We start from the raw sequence: 21,095 nt of genomic DNA, 5'->3' as shown, positions 1-21,095 counted from the left end.
CGCCCTCTGCTGGCCACCCGGAGAGAAGGGTGGCGGCGCCCTCTGCTGGCCACCCGGAGAGGGTGGAGGCGGCGCCCTCTGCTGGCCACCCGGAGAGGGTGGAGGCGGCGCCCTCTGCTGGCCACCCGGAGAGGGTGGCGGAGACCCCTGCTGGCCACCCGGAGAGGGTGGCGGAGACCCCTGCTGGCCACCCGGGAAGGAGGGTGGCGGAGACCCCTGCTGGCCACCCGGGAAGGAGGGTGGCGGAGACCCCTGCTTGTCACCCGGGAAGGAGGGTGGCAGAGACCCCGCGTCTGCTGGTCCACCGGTTGCAGACCCCTCGGAGATGATGGCGCCATCTCTTGCAGACCCACTGGGGTGAGTAGCTGTGCCTCCCCAGCTGCACAGCTACTCATAGCCCCCCCCCCCCCCAAGGGACGGATCCCAGACGTCCCCAGATAGGCCCAGAGACGACAGGGGTGGGTGGGAGAGGGCTTGAAAAGCGGCCGAACTTTCTTTTAATTTAGCCATCATCGTCAGAATCCTGTCAAGCCTCTCTGCCATGGAAATCTCCGCGGGGTTCGTATTAGGCTGGATTATTATGTCAAAGTTTGTAGGTGACGAACCCCAAGATGCAGAGACGGCAGGCATTGAACAGGAAAACATGATTTAATAAAACACTATAGCAAAAACAAACAAAAGGGAACAAACAAAAGGCGCGCACCAGACGGAGAACAAACTAGGCTATAAACTAAAATAGCACAAAGGCTAACTGTGGACAATAAACAAAAACACTTACTGTGACACGAAGGAACTATGACTAAAGCGGAGTGGACAAAAGTAGACGGTAGTGATGGGTCCGGCAACACCGATGCATCGGCGCATGCGTCGAGCTCATAGAGCGATACCCTGTGTCGGTGCGCGTATCGCTTTTAGAAAGTCACGTGACCGCTCATGAGCTGTTCTGGTCACGTGACCGCTCATGAACTGTATCGCACTGACGCCTGCGCGCCAAACTGTGTTTATTAGGAAGCGGCGCAATGCGTGTTGTTGACGAACACCGTTAGGGCCGCTTGTTGTCACTGTCACTCAAAGTTGCATTTCAAAATTACACAGAATAAATGTGTTTATTTTGTTTAGAATTCAGATGGGTTTGATTTGGTGCGCGGCATATATTGGCTGTGCGGCGCACGGTGTGCGCGGAGGACGCTTGAGCACTGCGCAATTGCGCAGGCGCGCATCTAGAGGGAACGTTGCTCACAGGGCACAGAGGAGGCGTCAGTGCGATACAGTTCGCGTATCGGTCACGTGACCAAAGAAGCTCACGATCGGTCACGTGACTTTCTAAAAGGGGTACGTGCACCGACACAGGGTTTCGCTCTATGAGCTCGACGCATGCGCCGATGCATCTGTGTTGCCGGACCCATCACTACTGTTACTAGAGAAGGTACAGGAATGACGGTGTGGCGAAGTTGGTAGAGTGGCCGTGCCAGCAATCGGAGGGTTGCTGGTTACTGGGGTTCAATCCCCACCTTCTACCATCCTAGTCACGATACATGTTCACATTATTTGACTGTATCTAAAAAAGATAAAAATATATTTTTATTTAAATGAAGATATGAAATAATCCTAAATGAAATACAATGACTTGGTTTATATTATTGTATATACTAGGTCATAAAATCAGTGTCAGTTGAGTCGGTCCATAGGTTGCCTGTAGGGATTTTTAATGTCCAGCAGATGTCAGTATTTAGTGACACAGTATCGACACAGTATCAATACAGTTTTGCAATGTGTCGAAACGCTTCATGAGGCCTCATCAACCCATCACTAGTAGACGGAGCTACAACGACAAATAGGTAGAAGTGACATTCAGGTAGACACTACAATGACAATAATCCAGCAGTGACTGGAGGGCAGGACAGGTTTAAATAGCAGCTGGCTGACTGACACCAGGTGCCAATCAGCCACAGCTGAGGGGAAAAGCACTTAGGGAGACAATCAGGAAATAACCAAAATAAGAGTGCTTATAGGAACTAAAGACAGGAAACTAAGACAAACGCAGAGGAAAACTAAAACTTGATCAAACTGTCAGGGACAACCCTGACAGCTTCTGATATTGAAATGTTAAGCCGAGTGCATGAAATGCAACTCATTACAAGGAGAACAAGACCGTAACAACCAACAACAAACTCCCACTAAAATCAGCTTACTGTGGTGGAATCCTTTAAACAATGTACTACTATGTATGATGAGAAAGTAGCACAGTGGAAAACAATCACTGAAGCGGTCGCTCTGCACGTAGCTAAAGATGTGGTGCCCATGATACAGTAGAAAAGCCTGTTTTTATTCACCCATTAAAACTATAGAGTTATCTCAAGTATTTAATACCAGAGAGGTGACATACATTTAGTATAGTATTTACCTATTCTGGGCATATCACAACCTAATTTCACATGTATAATATTTTTTGCGGCAGAATAATATTTTGTATGATGGGCCATGAGAAGAATTTATAAAAAGTTAATTATTAAATTTTTTATGACATCAAACATTTTATTATAAGTTGCCTGTTGTAATCTGATATAGGAATTTGTATTATGACAAGGTTCCTTACCTATTTAAGTTTCTTTTGGAAAGATGGTTTGCATTTTCAGTATGTTATTATGTTATTAGTATTATTATTATTATTATTATTATATTATTATGTTATTATTATCATTTAGAAGTGCCAATATAGATTTTATTGACTATTTTCAAATACAATTATATATTCTGCAAAAATATACTATGAAAACTTCTTACATGCTTTTGTATAAGTTGCATTTGTTGTGTGTATTTAGATGTGTTTCTACTAAAAATGCAAACTTAATTAAGTTGTTTGCCTCTACCTACAGAGTCCACCTGACCATGTGATCCCCCGGGCAGAGGAGATTTATATCTACAGCCCTCTGGGGTCAGCTTTTAAGGTGACTGGTAGTGACCAATTGTCTAAAAACCCCAGTATCATCACCATGTAAGCATACTTTTCTAAATCAATCAAAGCAGTTTCTTTTTCAACTAATGTCATTACTGTGGCTCAGTTTATTTTGGTTTTATTTTGTCTTGCAGATTTGCAATATGGAACACAATGATGGGCACATCCATACTCAGCATACCTTGGGGTATAAAGCAGGTGACAAGTATATGTGACATTTTTAAGCATAAAAAATGACAAACATCTGACATAAAATCTGACAATACATTTTGTTTAATACAATTACGTTTCACAATGGATGCTTCTTTAATTCACAACTTTACTTCTTTAATTCACATGTGTAGAATGTGTCGTTGATGCTTGGTAATTGCAGTGTCTAACTACTGTTATTTTCCCTGTAGGCTGGTTTCACCCTGGGGATTCTCATTCTTATCTTCACTGGTTTGCTTATGCTCTACTGTTGTTACATCGTGTTAAAATCACCAAAGGCAATCCGTAAGTCCCACAACTTTGTCGGTCTTTTGCTTAATTTCGTTTCATTGTTTTGGTGGCCATTGTGTTTAGTTTTTTAGTTTTTTGGGAGCGGGGGGGTTTTTTAGAGGAAAGCTGCACTTTAAAAAATTGTGCCCATCATTCACAATCTCTATGGAAACACATGTCATTTTTTTTTTTTACTTGCATCCTTATTTGTAATACCCAGCAAGTATGAGGTGGCTAACAATGAAACTAATGGGAATAATCTATTGCGCCCATAAAGCCTGTTAACAAAACATCCAAAAAACGCCAACAATACGCCATTTACTTGTTGTAACCTGCATATTAACTAAGTATTAGCAATATTTTTATTATAAGCGCTAACACAGAGGAACTACTTTTTAGTGGTGCCATGATCACAGAGAGGTAACTAGTTTATGCAGCTATTGACATACTGAGCCGGTGAGCTCTGGGTTAGTAAAAGTTTGGGCTAAAACATAAATCAAGCCTCACATTTGTATAGTAAAAGGTTGTGGCCATAAACCGAGAAGTTGGTCAACTTTGACATTCAACTTCATGTTGTTGTGCAGTGTTCATAGTTTGTATTTCCATCATTTGTTCCAAAGTAGTCGTTATAGGCTTACATGATTAGTAGTAGTAGTAGTTGTTGTTGAAGAAAATTGCAAACTTTGTGTAATGCATCTGTGAACTCAATGCACCTCTGTATGCTTAAAATGACCTAAATACATAAATATTACATGTTATTAGGAATGTGCCTGTGAGTACATTACATATATACTTACAGCATGTATATAAAATGTGGATTGAGGTTTTTGGATGTTTTTTAGAGCGCTTTGCTTTATAGGCTGAAAAGAGCAAATCCTATTACCTCAATTGTTAGCTGACATTTGCCAGGGTTTATTTAAGAGTTAGAATGCATATGAAAAGAAAAACAGATGTGTGCCTGTGGATGTGAATGATTGACAAAATTCCCCCCAAAAAGTGCAGTTATCAAATTTATGGAATATCTAACGTCACTCAATCAGGCAGTTTAAAAATGACCACTGTGCTGTTCACAAATAATGAATAAAATGCATGATAAATAAAAGGCACAAACTAACCAAAGGTAACACCAATATAAAATAGAATCAAGCCTAACTAAAACTAAATAAAATACTATATAAATAAGAATAAAATGAACAACTTAAGAAGTGCCAAAAGCCAAAGAAAAAGATGAATTCAAAGAAGAGAATTACAAATCAACAGTGAAGAGGCCCATCTAGTGTTTAAAGGCAAACCATTAAATGTTTTGGGGCAACAACAACAAATACATTTAGAGTGCCTCTACACTAAGACGGCTAAGGTTATACTGGGTATAACCCACCAAACCTTATCCCTGTCCACACACACAATGCCATCGTTTAAGCTTTGGTTTAAGACCCCCTCCCCTCTCCGTCCTCAGGCGCAACGCAACCTAGTAAGCATGCACGGAAAATGGCAGACGCACATATACAGTATTACATCATAGTCACCTCTGACCTGGAAGTGTATCCTTATTTGGCAGTCTGGTATGTGAAGTATTTCAATGTAGACTATTGCTACCTTTCTTTTAACAGTAAACCTTGCTTGCCTCACCATTTGCAGCTGTTAGACTAGCCCTATTGAATTGAATCACACCTGAGCCATCATAAATTAATCAAATCTTTAATGGACGTGTGAAAGTAAACAATGTGATAAAGAACATTTTACAACAATCAATCTAGGCATTTAGATATCTGGTCAGGACACTCCCTCACTCTTTTGCCTTCACCTTCATTGTCCATTCTTGCAATCCTGCTTGTGCTTGGAGGCTGAAATTGGCAGTCGTACTTGACAGCCACAACCACTGACCGTTAGTTTAGCGGCTCTTTCATGGCTTCACAGTAGATATGGAGTACAAAACTAGATGTTGAATAATCGCTCGACATACATCACATACAATAACTGGTAGTCTGCTTTGCCAGTCCAAATGCATTCGCTGTTTTCTGTAGTCTTCCCTCGTCGGCCAGGTAATACAAAGGACACGTTACCTTTTTTTTTAAATCACATCCACGGTTAACTTAGTTTACTATAAATACACACACACATGCACTCCTCTCCTTTATATTGTGTTGTTATATTGTGATGTTCTGCACTGCTTTTGTGTTACGGTCATGAATTTGTGAATCTTGATCGAATTTAAACGATTTAAACGTTTGATCAAACCGTGGTACGTGTACGACTAGTGGTATGCAGGCTCCATCTAGTGGTACACCAAAGAATCACGTAATTAAATATTCAAACACAGTGTTACTGTCCAAACTGTAATGTTACAGTGGCCAAAAATATACTTATTATAGTCATTTATTTCAGACCCAAGGGGATCCATATCACAGAAGACAAAAAAAAACATACTACATGCTACTTGTATTTATATGGTGGTCATTATGGTGGTACTTGGAGAGCCAAGTGTTTATAGAGAGTGTACTTGGTGAAAAAAGTTTGAGAACCACTGCATTAGTATATAATGCATGACTGTGTAACTCGCACTGTGTTGTTCTTTTATCTGGAAAATCTTTTAGAAAGGCGGCAGTCCAGGGTTAGTTGCAAATTAGCCCATTGGCTACAAACATATGTACATACAGTATATTATGGCATTGACTGTGATAAATATGTGTAATAATGTGCGCTGCATTGTTCCTGACCAACTAATATGAGCAAGTTGCAAATAGCCTCTTTAATTAGAATTTATCAAACTACATTATTTTTAGTTTTGAATCAGAAAGGCTATACTATTGACTAATAATTATCAGAGGGCTAATAATTTTTACCACCGCATTTTGAGGTTTCAATTCAGAAAGTTAGTATTAAAAATGTTAGTTTGGCCTTATGCAGATGTTGTCTTTGTTTGTCTTTGGACACTTAAAAACTATAAACAATTGGGTTAAATTAATTTTACAATATTTGATTACCAAGTCGGACGCTAATAATTGTCCTCACTATTCTGGACTTCATATTTCGTGTAAAGCGGTAAACATCAGCTTGGGGATCATGTACGGTACTTATTTTCCTCTTTCTAACTTTCCATTTTCCCATGCAGCTTATTTGGACACATCCGACTGGGAGTTTCCTGATGTTTGTAGATACTACTTTGGAAAGTTTGGCCAGTGGTCTAGTTTGGTCTTCTCAATGGTGTCTCTTATTGGAGCCATGGTGGTTTATTGGGTCCTCATGTCCAACTTCCTCTACAACACCGGACAGTTTATTTACAGTAAGACACAATGCTTTTATCAAACTGGAAAAACATTTGAGATAATAACACACAAATTATGTTGCAGACTATTTGATAACTGTATTTATTTAGTCTTCATAAATACATTGTGTTATTTTACTTGTAGATTGTACATTTATTGAAGTCATGATTTAATAAATTGATTTCATTTTACGAGTGTATTTCCTATTCTGTTTACAGACTATGCTCATCATGTTAACATGTCATATCCCGAATTTGGAACCAATGGCACAGATAGAGGTAAGTCAAACAGAAGCCATCCATTTTACCGGCTTTAATTTTCTGATGGGTTGCTAGTCTTTATGGACATATTGATTGTAGACCCTTAATGAGTTTTTGATTCTATCTTCTTCCCATGGTGGAATGACGATACAACATGCATCTACACAGCACACACAAAACCTAAACGATAAAAAAAAAATCGGATGCACAGGTTTACTTTGGATTTTCTCTCATTTACGCAATGTGTTACAGGCTCAAATATATACAGTAAATGAAGTATTTTGTTTAATGTCTCTCAGCTGGTTTCACCTCGGCCAGATTCTTTTTGTAACCGTCTGATATAATTTTGATATTTAACCTTTTTTTTTTGGCTGGATTTCTAGAATTGATTTAAATTTATTCAGTTTGATGCCAGAGACACTCCTTTTGAAGATCTGTAATAGGGTTGAGGTCAGCGCTTCGGGAAGGCCATTACAGAAACGTAAGGTCAGCCTGGCCTTTTGCAACATTCACTACAAATTGCATTGTTCGGCTCATCTGATCTTTTAAATCCAAAGCACCTCCACATAATTGAATCTTTTTTGGGGTTGTATGTAGAGGAGCGAAAGGAGAGGAAAGTGACAGACACACAACAAACAACTTTCCAGGAGAACCAAATTTGGTATGTTAAACAAAATGCCAATTTTTACTGGTGTTGTCTCATTGTATATTTTGTCAGAAAATATATGGATATATTGTAGGGGCTCTATATACCACCAAGCCCTACTGCATGGCCATTTTGAAAACAACGTTGACCCTCTGGTCATAATCCGTCTCTAAATGCTCTGATTTAACTATTCCTTGGCCATCTAGGTAATTTTTTTTATTTAACCAGAAAACAACCCCTTTGTGATTAAAAACCTCTTTTTCAAGGAAGTCCTGGCTGCAAAGTTTCACGCAAACAATACAGATACATGAGTATGTTTGCCCTAACTTTTTGAGTTATGTTGCAAATAACAGAGACAAAAATGTAATAATAATAAATGCCAAGTAAGGCGAATTACATTTTACTTCTGAATAAATAAACAAAATAAAACACAATGTATTATGTAGCAATTACTCAAGAATTTCCAGTAATATGTTTAATACATATGTACCGGTAATAGAAACAAAAATGAATATTTTTAAAAGGATATACAAGCTCAGCAATTAAAAGTAAAATAATATCCAGAGACAAATACAAGCAGGTCAAGCCCAGTGGAACTGCAGTGTGCTATACTGCAACCATCAACTATGAAAATAAAAATAAGAAAAATATAGCAGATCTCCTTTTTCAAAAAGTTTATGTGATCTTGCTGGAATTATGTTGTCTTCAGCTGTGGAGAACACCCCCTCACAGGGTTTGGGGCCTGCCAGCCTCTGAGCCAATCAGACCCTTGTCATATAATGCATAAACCACATTAATTTAATGTTTACAGTTAGTAATAGCAGGTTTTACAACGAAGCAAGTGATGTTAACATTATAAGAAGCAGTAGTTAGGTGGATACCTGCAGTATTAATAGCAAAGGATGTGCAACGGTCGCCACTGCTGCTCGGTTGATCTGTACTACCGACTCAAAGCTGATCGAAAACGCAATATTCATTCAAAGTTTTCACAGGCCGTGTGTGCAAACTTTTATGCATATCGTTAGTATTTCCTCCATTTGATGAAATATCCACTTTGCAAGTATTGCAAGTTGCCCTGTGGTCATTGTTTCTCGCGAAACAATTAAGAGCTTGTTCCACTTTGGCGCAGTGCGTTGTGACGTCATTTTCGCCCACAAGAATCGATACAATCATGCATCCTTGCATCCGCCCTAGTGATTATACAGCATTGTCTCCATAAATCTGGTATATAAAAACACCTGTTTCTTTGACGTTCCCAAAAAATCTATAAAACCGGGAAGCAGTTTCACTAGATTTGGGCTTGCAGTTAAAACACTGTAGAAGAAGACGGGAGGACCCAGGGCATCTTAATCAAGTTTAAGTTAGATATCTTTGTGTTAGCCTAGCCATACTTTGAGGACGAAGTAACAAGTCACAAGTAACTGTAATTAATAACCTTTTACCTTTTTAACAACTCTTGAACGCATCATAATAATCCCCTCAATTCCCCCCAAAAACGGATTAACTCGCTGGAATATAAAGACGATATAACATACACCCATAAACGTGGATGCATATGCAAAAGTGCAATATATCTATTTGTACAGTAGTCTATTTATTTATATCTGCACATTATTGCTCTTTTATCCTGCACTACAACGAGCTAATGCAACGAAATTTTGTTCTTATCTGTACTGTACAGTTCAAATTTGAATGACAATAAAAGTAAGTCTAAGTCTAAGTTTTAAAAGTAATTTAACGAACACCCCAAATGGCCTACTGTCAAAAAGGCTTGCAAAACACAGCATTCAGAGGCATCCATAACTGTGCAGGCTCACAGCCAAATGCATCAACCTTGTGATTCAACTCTTTGACATTGTTTACCACGAGTATCCAACATTGTAACAATATTTATAAGTCAGAAAATAGGAGGAAAATCATCATAGGTAACAGGGCTGTGAATCTTTGGGCACCATGATTCGATTAGATTATTGGGGGTAATGATTCAATTAAGAATCTCTTCTCGATTCCAAACGATTCGATTCAAAATCTCCATTTATACGATAAACTAGATTATTTCTTCATAAAATAGAAAAATAGCTCGAATTATTTTTTATAATACTTAAAAGAAGACTGGTTTTGCTTAATAAAATTCTACCCAAACATTTGATAAAGTCAAATACTAATACGGTAACAAGAGACATATCTAATACTACTCTTTTCTAAAGTAAATATGCATCTACATCAACAATTCTTATTTGTAACGATTCTTTAAACCACCTCGGATACTATATCCTCTTGAAAATGAGAGTCGAGAACGCGAAATGGACATTCACAGTGACTTTTATCTCCACGACAATACATCGGCGAAGCACTTTAGCTACGGAGCTAACGTAGCCCTGGCTGGACAGGACATATTTATAAAATAAAAAATACAAATAAATTGTTTTCTTTTTTTTTAATCGATTAAGAATCGTTACAAATAAGAATCGTAATTAATTTAAATGACTTTTTTTTTTTTTTTTTTACACCCTTAATAGTTACCCTTTAAAGGCCTACTGAAACCCACTACTACCGACCACGCAGTCTGATAGTTTATACATCAATGATGAAATCTTAACATTGCAACACATGCCAATACGGCCGGGTTAACTTATAAAGTGCAATTTTAAATTTCCCGCGAAACTTCCGGTTGAAAACATCTATGTATGATGACGTATGCGCGTGACGTCAATGGTTGAAACGGAAGTATTCGGACCCCATTGGATCCAATACAAAAAGCTCTGATTTCATCGCAAAATTCCACAGTATTCTGGACATCTGTGTTGGTGAATCTTTTGCAATTTGTTTAATGAACAATGAAGACTGCAAAGAAGAAAGCTGTAGGTGGGATCGGTGTATTAGCGGCGGAATACAGCAACACAACCAGGAGGACTTTGAGATGGATAGCAGACGCGCTATCCGATGCTAGCCGCCGACCGCATCTATGATCGGGTGAAGTCCTTTGTCGCTCCGTCGATCACTGGAACGCAGGTGAGCACAGGTGTTGATGAGCAGATGAGGGCTGGCGTAGGTGGAGCGCTAATGTTTTTATCATAGCTCTGACGAGGTCCCGTAGCTAAGTTAGCTTCAATGGCGTCGTTAGCAACAGCATTGTTAAGCTTCGCCAGGCTGGAAAGCATTAACCGTGTAGTTACATGTCCATGGTTTAATAGTATTGTTGATTTTCTGTCTATCCTTCCAGTCAGGGTTTTTTAAATTTTGTTTCTATCTGCATTTAAGCCCGATGCTATCACGTTAGCTCCGTAGCTAAAGAGCTTCGCTGATGTATTGTCGTGGAGATAAAAGTCACTGTGAATGTCCATTTCGCGTTCTCGACTCTCATTTTCAAGAGGATATAGTATCCGAGGTGGTTTAAAATACAAATCCGTGATCTACAATAGAAAAAGGAGAAAGTTTGGAATCCAATTAATTTACGGTCAGAGCGAAAAAAGATACGTCCTGCACTGCACTCTAGTCCTTCACTCTGACGTTCCTCATCCACGAATCTTTCATCCTCGCTCAAATTAATGGGGTAATCGTCGCTTTCTCGGTCCGAATCGCTCTCGCTGCATTGTAAACAATGGGGAAATGTGAGGAGCCCTTCAACCTGTGACGTCACGCTACTTCCGGTACAGGCAAGGCTTTTTTATCAGCGACCAAAACTTTATCGTCGATGTTCTCTACTAAATTCTTTCAGCAAAAATATGGCAATATTGCGAAATGATCAAGTATGACACATAGAATGCATCTGCTATCCCCGTTTAAATAAAAAAATGTCATTTCAGTAGGCCTTTAAATCCTGGATCAAAAGCGTTTGTCATTCCATCAGTGCAGTATGTTGGAAAAATCTGTTCTCAGTTAAAAAGTTTAATTCATTTAAAATAATAGCTGTTAAGTTTACAAATATCTTCTCTGTTGCTCAAAAAGGTTCATTATGTATTTTTATTCATATACTCTTTCAAATGTTCCTGTAATCAGACAATATTTTCAGTATATTTAGATGGAATCTTTACTTGACATGTTTTGACTGTCATCTACAGTCTTCTTCAGAAGGGTCACCTGACCACTGTGACGTGTTGCCTATCAGCTGTTCTTATAGGCGTGGCCAACCAGGTAGACTTGACAGGTCTGCCTGGTTGGCCACGCCTATAAGAACAGCTAATAGGCAACACGTCACAGTGGTCAGGTGACCCTTCTGAAGAAGACTGCAGATGACAGTCGAAACTTGTCAGGTAAAGATTCCATCTAAATATACTGAAAATATTGTCTGATTACAAGAACATTGGAAAGAGTAAAATTCTTCCCTGACTCGCCCCACCTGCACATTCTACATACAAAAAACTAAGGACAGGTTGGCACCAAAGCCCCCTTCAGATGAGACCTTGACATTCCACACAGAAAAACAACCTTTGGACAAACATTTAATGTAAGGATGTCACTTTTAGAACCGCCTCACAACATAGGCCAATGCCCCACTTTTGTTGCACATATTAAAAGCACTTTAAACTGTTTTTTTTAAGTTCCCAGTCATGTCATCACTATGACTAACTTTGTTGTTGGAATGTATTTGTTCTTATTGTGTGACTATGGTTATGGTTTTTGTTAGTCTGATATTGTAAATTACTTACTCGAATCTACAGATGTAATTGAGCGATGCAATAATCTCGCTCATTTACAGTATGTACTAACTTATGTTTTTTCATTATTCTGCACTGTTCTGAATAAATAAATATTAATAGAAGTGGTCACATAAATAATGCATCTATAATTCCATTTTGTTTGGAGAAATTATTATTATTACGGTATATCTAATTGTTACTGAAGAAAAATTCTGCTCTGTAAGAAATTGGTCTCTACAGCACCCCCATGTGTCCAAATATTTGGAAGAATGCTTTGTAATGCTTTGCTTGATTCCCCCCTAGTAATTTGCCCATACCCAAACACTGACTCTGGAGGGAACAAGAGCATCAGCAGTCTTTACCCCTGTGGCAGTGGAAATGATACAACTGATGTTAACTCTTTTGAACACTGGTGGAGCAAAACCAGTACCATACCGCTCTATCTCATCGTTTTACTGCTGCCGCTACTTTGTTTCCGATCAGCCTCCTTCTTTGCAAGGTTCACGTTCTTGGGTGAGTCAGTATTTACAATTGATGAGTGTTGTATATTTCTTATAAAAGCTCATATTTTTCGATGATTTGTTGCAGAGCCAAATGTCCTGTTTTAGAGTAGTTCCTGGCTTAGTATTTGGTATCTGCCATTTTTATTGGTCTATATAGGTAATAACAATTATATATTTTTATTGTTACATATTTTTGTGTATCCCACACAATATCTTAGGAAATTAGGAAAATGAATCACTGAACAATTGCTTTAAAGTATAAGGCTGGTTAACCTCCCCCAAAGTTAATCATTCTTTTCAAGCATCCATTAATGTTTTGTCCCTCATTGTCCAGGCACCATATCAGTCATCTACCTGATTGTTCTGGTCACCATTAAAGCTGTCCGCCTTGGCTTTCATCTAGAGTTCCACTGGTTTGACACAACCAAGTATTATGTTCCAGGTAAACATAAAACAAATCTCTTTCTTATCCCATGCTTTCAATTTGTTTTAAGTAATTTCCTATTAATTTAAGAAAACAGTGTACAGGTTGTCCAACCTCACACCAACAGTGCTTTACTTTTTATAGTTTATCAAACTCAAAACATCTCATGTCAAAGTTAAAATTTATCGGAACTATTTTCTTCTCAGCACTGCCAACCGGTCTTCTTTTGTTGAAGAAAGAACCCTATTTGACAAATCATAAACGAGAGGGCAATAGTGCTGACTTATCCTCATTTCTGATAAGTGATGGTATAGGGCTATTTTCTTGCTTTGAAGCTTTTGTTTTGATTTTAATTAATAATTTTGACAACACTTGAGTGTGTATTCGAAAGTCAAGACTAGTCAGAAGACTCAAGTTGTGTATAGTAAATACACTCATTTGCCACTTGATTTGGCAGTATAATCAATCAAATAATATTTAGTACAGCAGTGGATAAAACAAGTATGTGTTCCCCTGCTAGAAGATATGAAAATGTACATTTGTATGGTATATTATTGTAAAAAAGAAAAACAAATCCAGAAAAAAATTACATTAAATATCAGTATTGGATCTGTGTATGTAAGTTTGTGGTGAACATTTTTCATACTTTGAAAAGTTTCATAATATGTTGCCTGTGTCAATTTTTCCTTTTAGGTATACAGTACTTTTTTCATTATTAGTATGTTTCGAAGGGTCCGTTACAAAGTTTTGGGTGATGCTACAAATTTTTATATCAACTCAATACCAAGTAGTTACAGGGTCATACATTGGTAATAATTAAAGTTCTTCTGTATCCAGGGATGTATTTCCTGAGTTTATAAACAATAACAAATTACAAAAGTTTTTCTGATAATAAAAAATGTCAATGAAATCACTGTAGTATTGACTAGATGCGGGTCTTGTACTTGGTACCGTTACAGTCCATGTCTGTGTAGATCCACCCATGGTTTTTGTTTACATTCCGGAGCGCTAGCTTGCTCCTGGCGGTTAGCTATTGTTTACTCCTGCGGTGTGTAGTGAATCATGTTTAGCTATTCCTTATCGTGCGGGGAGGATACTTCTAAAAAAAGGATGTTAGTCGTTAGCCATGTTTAAAGCACCTCTTGCAGAGCGGCGCTTCAGTGTTACAGCTTCACCTTTAACATTAGTTTTTAAGCCAAAATGCATCCATTTTGTCTTTCTGTCTACACACTGTTTCTGCTTGTAAGTACTCTGAGTGTGCGTTGCAGGCAGTAGAGTACTGTTTTTAATTAATTAGTACTGCGGGCCCGTTATTAGCACCGGTGTACCATACAACCCTAGTAGGGAATCATGTCTGTGTGACTGTTTTCCTACAGAGTTCCGGCTGCTCTTCCCTCAGTTCACGGGGGTCCTCACGCTGGCGTTCTTCATTCACAACTGTATCATCACACTAATGAAGAGCAACAAGCACCAAGAGAACAATGTGAGCTCATGTCACCCATGTTTGTGCTCAGCTTGAAAGAGCGTAAAAGATGTATTAAACTCAACATGGTAATTACCGTATTTTTCCGGACTATAAGGCGCTACTTTTTTCCCATGCTTTGAACCTTTGTAACACAAAGGTGCGGCTAAATTACGATGTTTCTTTGCTAACGGCTAATTTCTGGAATGGTTTAAGCAAAGAACTCAAATAATGTACTAAAATGATCCACTTTACAAAACTCTTCAAACTCAAAGTGTTTATAAAGTACAAAGAAGAATAATCCTGATAAACATCTTGAACCTTACTAAAAGGGAGAACATTTTATTCATATGAAAGGATGAATAAAGACATCAATGACTTTTCTGTTTTGTTTAATAAGCCGTTTTACTGCCGTGTTTTATGCAACATTTTGAAAGGTATGTAAATAAACATTTACAAAATCGTTATATGTAAGACCAGTATATATCTGCGTCTTATAGTCAGTTGCAGCTAAAATATGAAAAAAACCCGAAACATTCTCTTAAATTTACTGGGTGCGGCTTATATACCGGCCAGCTTATTGTCCGGAAAATACAGTATTTAATTTATGAATCATTGTCAGTGATGATGGGGACGGCGTGGCGAAGTTGGTAGAGTGGCCGTGCCAGCAATCGGAGGGTTGCTGGTTACTGGGGTTCAATCCCCACCTTCTACCATCCTAGTCACGTCCGTTGTGTCCTTGGGCAAGACACTTCACCCTTGCTCCTGATGGGTGCTGGTAGCGCCTTGCATGGCAGCTCCCTCCATCAGTGTGTGAATGTGTGTGTGAATGGGTGAATGTGGAAATACTGTCAAAGCGCTTTGAGTACCTTGAAGGTACAAAAGCGCTATACAAGTATAACCCATTTATCATTATGATTGCAATCCTTTTCCCCTCTAATACTTAGCGTACCTCAGAATACACAATTTACAACTCTGAGTTATGGTACTTTCAGGTACGGGACCTTTCTGTGGCTTATCTCCTGGTAGGGCTGACCTATCTTTATGTGGGAGTGTTGATCTTCGCTGCCTTTCCTGCGCCTCCCCTAACCAAAGACTGCCTTGAACCGGTAGAAACCACACACACACACGCACACACACGTTTTTATTATGACTGAAACATTCTATGGCTGTCGTTTGTTCAAAGAACTTCTTGGATAATTTCCCCAGCGATGATGTGATGGTTTTTGTGGCTCGGACATTCCTGTTGTTCCAAATGATCACAGTCTATCCCTTGCTGGGCTACTTGGTGCGAGTTCAGATGATGGGCCAGATCTTTGGCAATCATTACCCCAGGTAATGTTTCTTCATTCTAAATTGAAAGTTACACATTTGGTCGTGGTTCCAATTAGCTGAACATAATATCCAGAAATTAATTTGAATAACAATTAACATAAAAAAGTTGATCAATTAATTTGGAATTAGTTGTGTGAAAGGTGTATTCAAGCCTCAAACAAAACATTATTTGGTACTTACAACCCTTGTTGGCAACCTATGAGCTCAATTTGTTCCACAACAGAGGTCGTAAATCAAAACACCGGTATCTCAAATTAGCCACACCCATTGAAATTAATTGAAATCAATTTAATCTGTGATTGGCCCTTCCGAAGCATCAGTATTTTCCCATGTCCTTTAAGAAAAACAAACCTTTAGATTGATGTCTCCATCATGTTCCCATTTCCGCAGGAATTTTCTAGTTAGTTTGGTTTAGTTTATTATTTCTTCGGTCAGTGGTCAACAAAATAAACAAACAGTTTTGCATAAACAAACAGTTGTACATTCATACATTGAAAATGTTGCAGACCGAAAGGGTTTAGGCTGAAGTTGAACAATTATTGCGCATAACCCTATAAACAATATCAAATACAAGATGAGTTTCCAAAAACTATGACATTTCCTTTGCACAACATATTATAAATACACCTTGTAAACAACATAAACACTGTTCAATAATATATACAGTAAAGACATGTGAAATATCCTTGTACACGTGTTAGATAAACCTTTGTACCAATTATGTACTATATACAAACAATTGTACTTCTCTTGTTACTATAATTAAGTATGTCTAATTAAGTATGTCTATGAAGGTTCTCATTCAATCAGGTCATTGTCATCTAAGAGCATTTGATTGATCGCAACTGGACTGCTTGTTTGTCTTGGAAGATGTTTCGCCGCTCATCCGAGCTTATAGACTTAGATTGGTCAGATCTAGTCCAGCGGCTGGTGCCAAAACCCCAAATACTTACACTCCAAAAACCAGGCCTGGGCAAGGATGGTTTCGCCCTATCCTAGTGAGAAAAACAACTGTTTTAATGAAAATGAGCAATCCTAACTGTCAAAGCCAACGACAGTCATTGAAGTGTAATTTCCCCTCGTTAGCTTTGAGGTATTGTGTGGCAGAACGAGTGCCGTGGATTGACTACTACCAGTCCAAAATAGTTGGAATCCCCCGCATAAGCATTCCATTCAGTTGTAAACAGATGGCATTCTGGTCACCTTCTGTGACCAGAATGTTTCTAACTCCTGTTATTTGTTGGAGGCTAAATTGCAGAGTCTTTTAGGAATGGTTGAAAGGACAGTGTTGTATGTGGGAGACAGGTGGTGTCTCAGACCACCACCTCTGTTCAGGGATGGTTTTTCAACCTTGACATAGATGGCTGCCCTCACTCCTCTTACGTACCATCCATCCTCCCTGTCCAGAATCTGTACATTTTTGTTCTCAAAGGAGAGCTGTTTCTCCCAGAGGTACATGTAGAAAGCTGAGTCTTGGCATGAAGAGTTTGCCCGTTTGCGTCTATGCTGGGCCATGCATCAGCTTAGTGGTTGTTTTGTTTCCCCCAATATATGCATCAGTGCATTATGCAAACGTCGTCTAATTCAGTGTTTTTCAACCTTTTTTGAGCCAAGGCACATTTTTTGCATGAAAAAATTCGGAGGCACACCACCAATTCCCAAGGAGGGGTAAAATAGAAAAGTAATGAACCAAACATTTCACGCTCTTGCTCCAGCTCAAACAACGTCTCTCCTCCCGGTTTGCTGCTTATATAGAGCGACAGGTGATTAGATAACAAGGCCAAGGTGGGCCATCTACGCACCGGTCGCTGACTTCGAGGCCGGTCCTGCCACACCCCGCTTCGCTGCAGTCCCGCAGGCCACGCCCCCCTCCACAGATATGTTTTTAAACAAGATATGAATTAAGAAAATATCGTAATATCGATATAATTTATTTCATGTTCCAATTACCAAACGCCGGTTATTTGTTGTGTTCCTTGTTCTCTTCTGCTCCTCTTCCATGGCCTACTAAAGCCCTCACCTTCCTCCTTCCAAGACGTGCTTGCACGTACAAGATCATCCATGATTGGTTGTTTACTGTGATGAGTCACGATTGGTTAGAAACAGGCCAATCAGAGGCAAGATAGGGCGGGCCATCGAACCAGGAAGGGAAATCACAAAGTGACTGCCTGCAAATGTATTTTTTTATCTGAGTTTGATACATTTTGTATTATTTGCACACCTATGTTATTTATTTTGCGTGGAAATAATATTTTCTATTTTATTTATGTTATGTAATTGTGTGCTACTTAAACAGTTTATTTTCTGTGCTGTTAATCCCCATCTTGACTAACTGGGTTAATAAAAGTGCCACTGACTGTTTACACTGCAGTTGTCATTCACTGCAATTTCACTGAACATCGCTCAAAAATGAATATCTTTATATGTATACTTTATCGAGATATATAGCGAATATCGAGTTTAAGTAAAAATATTTCGAGATTTACTTTTTCGTCCATATCCCCCAGCCGTACTGTGTCCTATTCTGCTGTTTTGTCACACACTGTCCGATGACAACAAATTGTATTTGTGTTCAGTTTCTTCCACGTCCTCGCCCTGAACATAATAATTGTTGGAGCTGGTGTTCTGATGGCAAAGTTTTATCCCAATATTGGATCCATTATTCGGTATGTTTGGATTTAGGTATCTAGTTTTACCTTTTAAGAACCTTTCAGCATGGACTCCTTTTGGTGTGTGTGTTCTTATGCTAACCCTCTCGGCCCCTTGCAGGTTTTCTGGAGCAACGTGCGGCTTGGCTCTCGTGTTTGTCTTCCCCTCACTGGTCCACATGATCTCCCAGAGACGACAGGGCACCCTTCGCTGGCCGTCTGCTGTTTTCCACAGTTGTCTGATCCTGTTGGGTTTGGCCAACCTGGTGGCTCAGTTTTTCATGTAGAGTCTTGAGATTTGTGATCGATGGTGGACAACAAAAAAATACTATAATTCATCGTGTGCTATCATACCATTGATGTTGTTTACAGCCGCCTATAAAATAAATGACATCATCCACCAGGAATCCAGTGACTTAATTCTGTTATCTCCTGCTGTGTTTCTGCCTAGCAGCCAGGGAGATTTTGGAGATAAAATGTTACTTGGTGGTAACTTAAGACGTGTGATAATTCTTGCCCAGACTAGATTTAGGGACTCGGACTTGGTATTTTATGTTTTAACTTTTTGTCTCACGACATAGGGAATATCAGCTTTAAGGGAAGTGTATTTCAACAGTTAATGTATTTCCATAAAATCAATGTGTTGCATGTGTGGCTTCATAGTTGTATTTTATGATCTTTATCGAGGTTTCTCTCACTGATTACAAGGAATTATTTTTACTAATTTGGCTACTTGGGAAAAGTCATTTTTGCACAAACTGTCACAATCTTTTAATTTCAGAAACCACGTTGGTATACATTGGATTTATTATTTAAACTAATGTTTAATGTTGGTATTTTTCATTCTGTACTCTTGAAATTCATGAAGGGAAAAACGTAACAGAATTGAAAATAAATCCTATCACATTATAACATGTGTAGTGTTTTCTTTCCAAAAAAAAAGGCAAATAATAAGATCAACACTTGATAGTCTTTCGACTGTCTTCTATCTATAATGGATAATAATTAAAGTATTTTTTGTTCAAAACTTCATTGAAATCTTTTTCAATGAAACGCAGTAAATAAAAAACAATAGTGATATTACCAAGAACATCTATGCCCTAAATCAGGTGTCGGCAACCCAAAACGTTGAAAGAGGCATATTGGACCAAAAATACAAAAAACTAATGTGTCTGGAGCTGCAAAAAATGTAAAGTCCTATAAAAGTGTTATAATGAAGGCAACACATGATGTAAATGTCTAAATTAGCTATAATAGCCTACTATCAAAATTACTTTGTGTCGCAGGCTAACATATCTTTGTTGACGGAATTGGAGGCTTCTCAGAGGGTGAGATAACTCCTGGAAATTACTGGCTAATCGGCCAAAGGTATAGATGTGTGTGTGCAAGTTAAAGGAAACAGCAGGCTGTCTTCTTCTAATGGATTTATTACAATCTTTGCAAGCTGGGGAATGTTTGCTGTGGTCTGGAACAACATGGCGCACAAACAACTATGAGAAATGCAGCCAATATTACATACAGATAATGTGTCATGAGACATACAAATATACATTAAATATAAAGAGAACATAAGTAAAGGAAATTGACCAAAAGCGCTGAGCAAATATGCCTGATTAGCACTCCACACAAGTCAATAACATCAACAAAGCGCACCTTTGTGCATTCACGCACAGCATAAAACGTTTGGTGGACAAAGAAGGAGTGGCTTAAAACAGGTCTTTCTGTGGCAGCGTCGGGGGAAAGCTGTACATGTAAACAAACTACGTTGGGTTGAAGGGCCGCGGAAATTAGTAGGACAAAATGGCGCTCGCCAAATACTGTCATCAGTGAAGCATGTTTAATATAAACAGTGGGATTTCTAACAGTAATGAAGGTTTGTGTCATGTTTGTCCTCCTACAGAAACCACATTAAAACAAAACATATATTTTTCCACCATCTTTTTTCATTTTAATACATTTTTGAAAAAGCTACAGGGAACCACAAGGGCGGTGCTAAAGAGCCTATAATCTCTCTTACACCCTGACTTGTCTGGGTCATGTGGTAATACGACTGTAACAGGCCCTGTTAGTCATATGAATTATAATAATTATTTAATTATTGCAAATTGCTGTAAACTCTGCAGGCAAGTTTGAGTGAGTATCCCCCACACTCAAGTCTGTTGAATTCTCATATAAGGGTGTGTCTGCACTTCACTGAACATCCATCCCTAGGTTTTAATCAGACTCTGAAACTAGAGAGCAGCTATTCCTGCTTTTGATGTTTATCAAACACCATACCCAATGATGATGAAGTTGATGTCATCACTGTCTGTTGTTGTTTCTTGCTCTCCTCTCTGTCCATCCCTAGATTCCTTAAAAAAGATTCCAGTCGCAGCAAAGGTTAATGTTATAGTTGCTATCTTCTGCAACTCTCTGACCACTGAACTTTCCTCCAGAAGGTCTTATCTTTGTCCATGTGATGTCAGATGATACCAA

The 21,095-nt window shown here is 38.7% G+C and overlaps 1 protein-coding gene across 5 annotated transcripts in view; it reads left to right on the top strand.

Annotated features, from left to right (window-relative positions):
* Positions 1 to 19,519, top strand: part of slc38a9 (solute carrier family 38 member 9) — a 30,536-nt gene extending 11,017 nt beyond the window's left edge. For all 5 annotated transcript variants that reach the window (XM_062031465.1, XM_062031464.1, XM_062031466.1 and 2 more), the window contains 12 exons: positions 2,877 to 2,995; positions 3,091 to 3,154; positions 3,358 to 3,451; positions 6,549 to 6,719; positions 6,921 to 6,980; positions 12,552 to 12,761; positions 13,086 to 13,193; positions 14,552 to 14,658; positions 15,633 to 15,746; positions 15,824 to 15,972; positions 18,549 to 18,638; positions 18,742 to 19,519. In XM_062031465.1, coding sequence (XP_061887449.1) covers positions 2,877 to 2,995; positions 3,091 to 3,154; positions 3,358 to 3,451; positions 6,549 to 6,719; positions 6,921 to 6,980; positions 12,552 to 12,761; positions 13,086 to 13,193; positions 14,552 to 14,658; positions 15,633 to 15,746; positions 15,824 to 15,972; positions 18,549 to 18,638; positions 18,742 to 18,907 — 1,452 coding nt within the window. In that variant the 3' untranslated portion in view covers positions 18,908 to 19,519. The remainder of the gene's footprint in view (positions 1 to 2,876; positions 2,996 to 3,090; positions 3,155 to 3,357; positions 3,452 to 6,548; positions 6,720 to 6,920; positions 6,981 to 12,551; positions 12,762 to 13,085; positions 13,194 to 14,551; positions 14,659 to 15,632; positions 15,747 to 15,823; positions 15,973 to 18,548; positions 18,639 to 18,741) is intronic.
* Positions 19,520 to 21,095: the final 1,576 nt, after the last annotated feature.

Source organism: Entelurus aequoreus, linkage group LG21 (assembly GCF_033978785.1).
Source record: "Entelurus aequoreus isolate RoL-2023_Sb linkage group LG21, RoL_Eaeq_v1.1, whole genome shotgun sequence".
In the NCBI taxonomy this organism is placed as follows: Eukaryota; Metazoa; Chordata; class Actinopteri; order Syngnathiformes; family Syngnathidae; genus Entelurus; species Entelurus aequoreus.
Note: the sequence above shows the minus strand (reverse complement) of the source record. Positions and strands in the feature narration are given on the sequence as shown.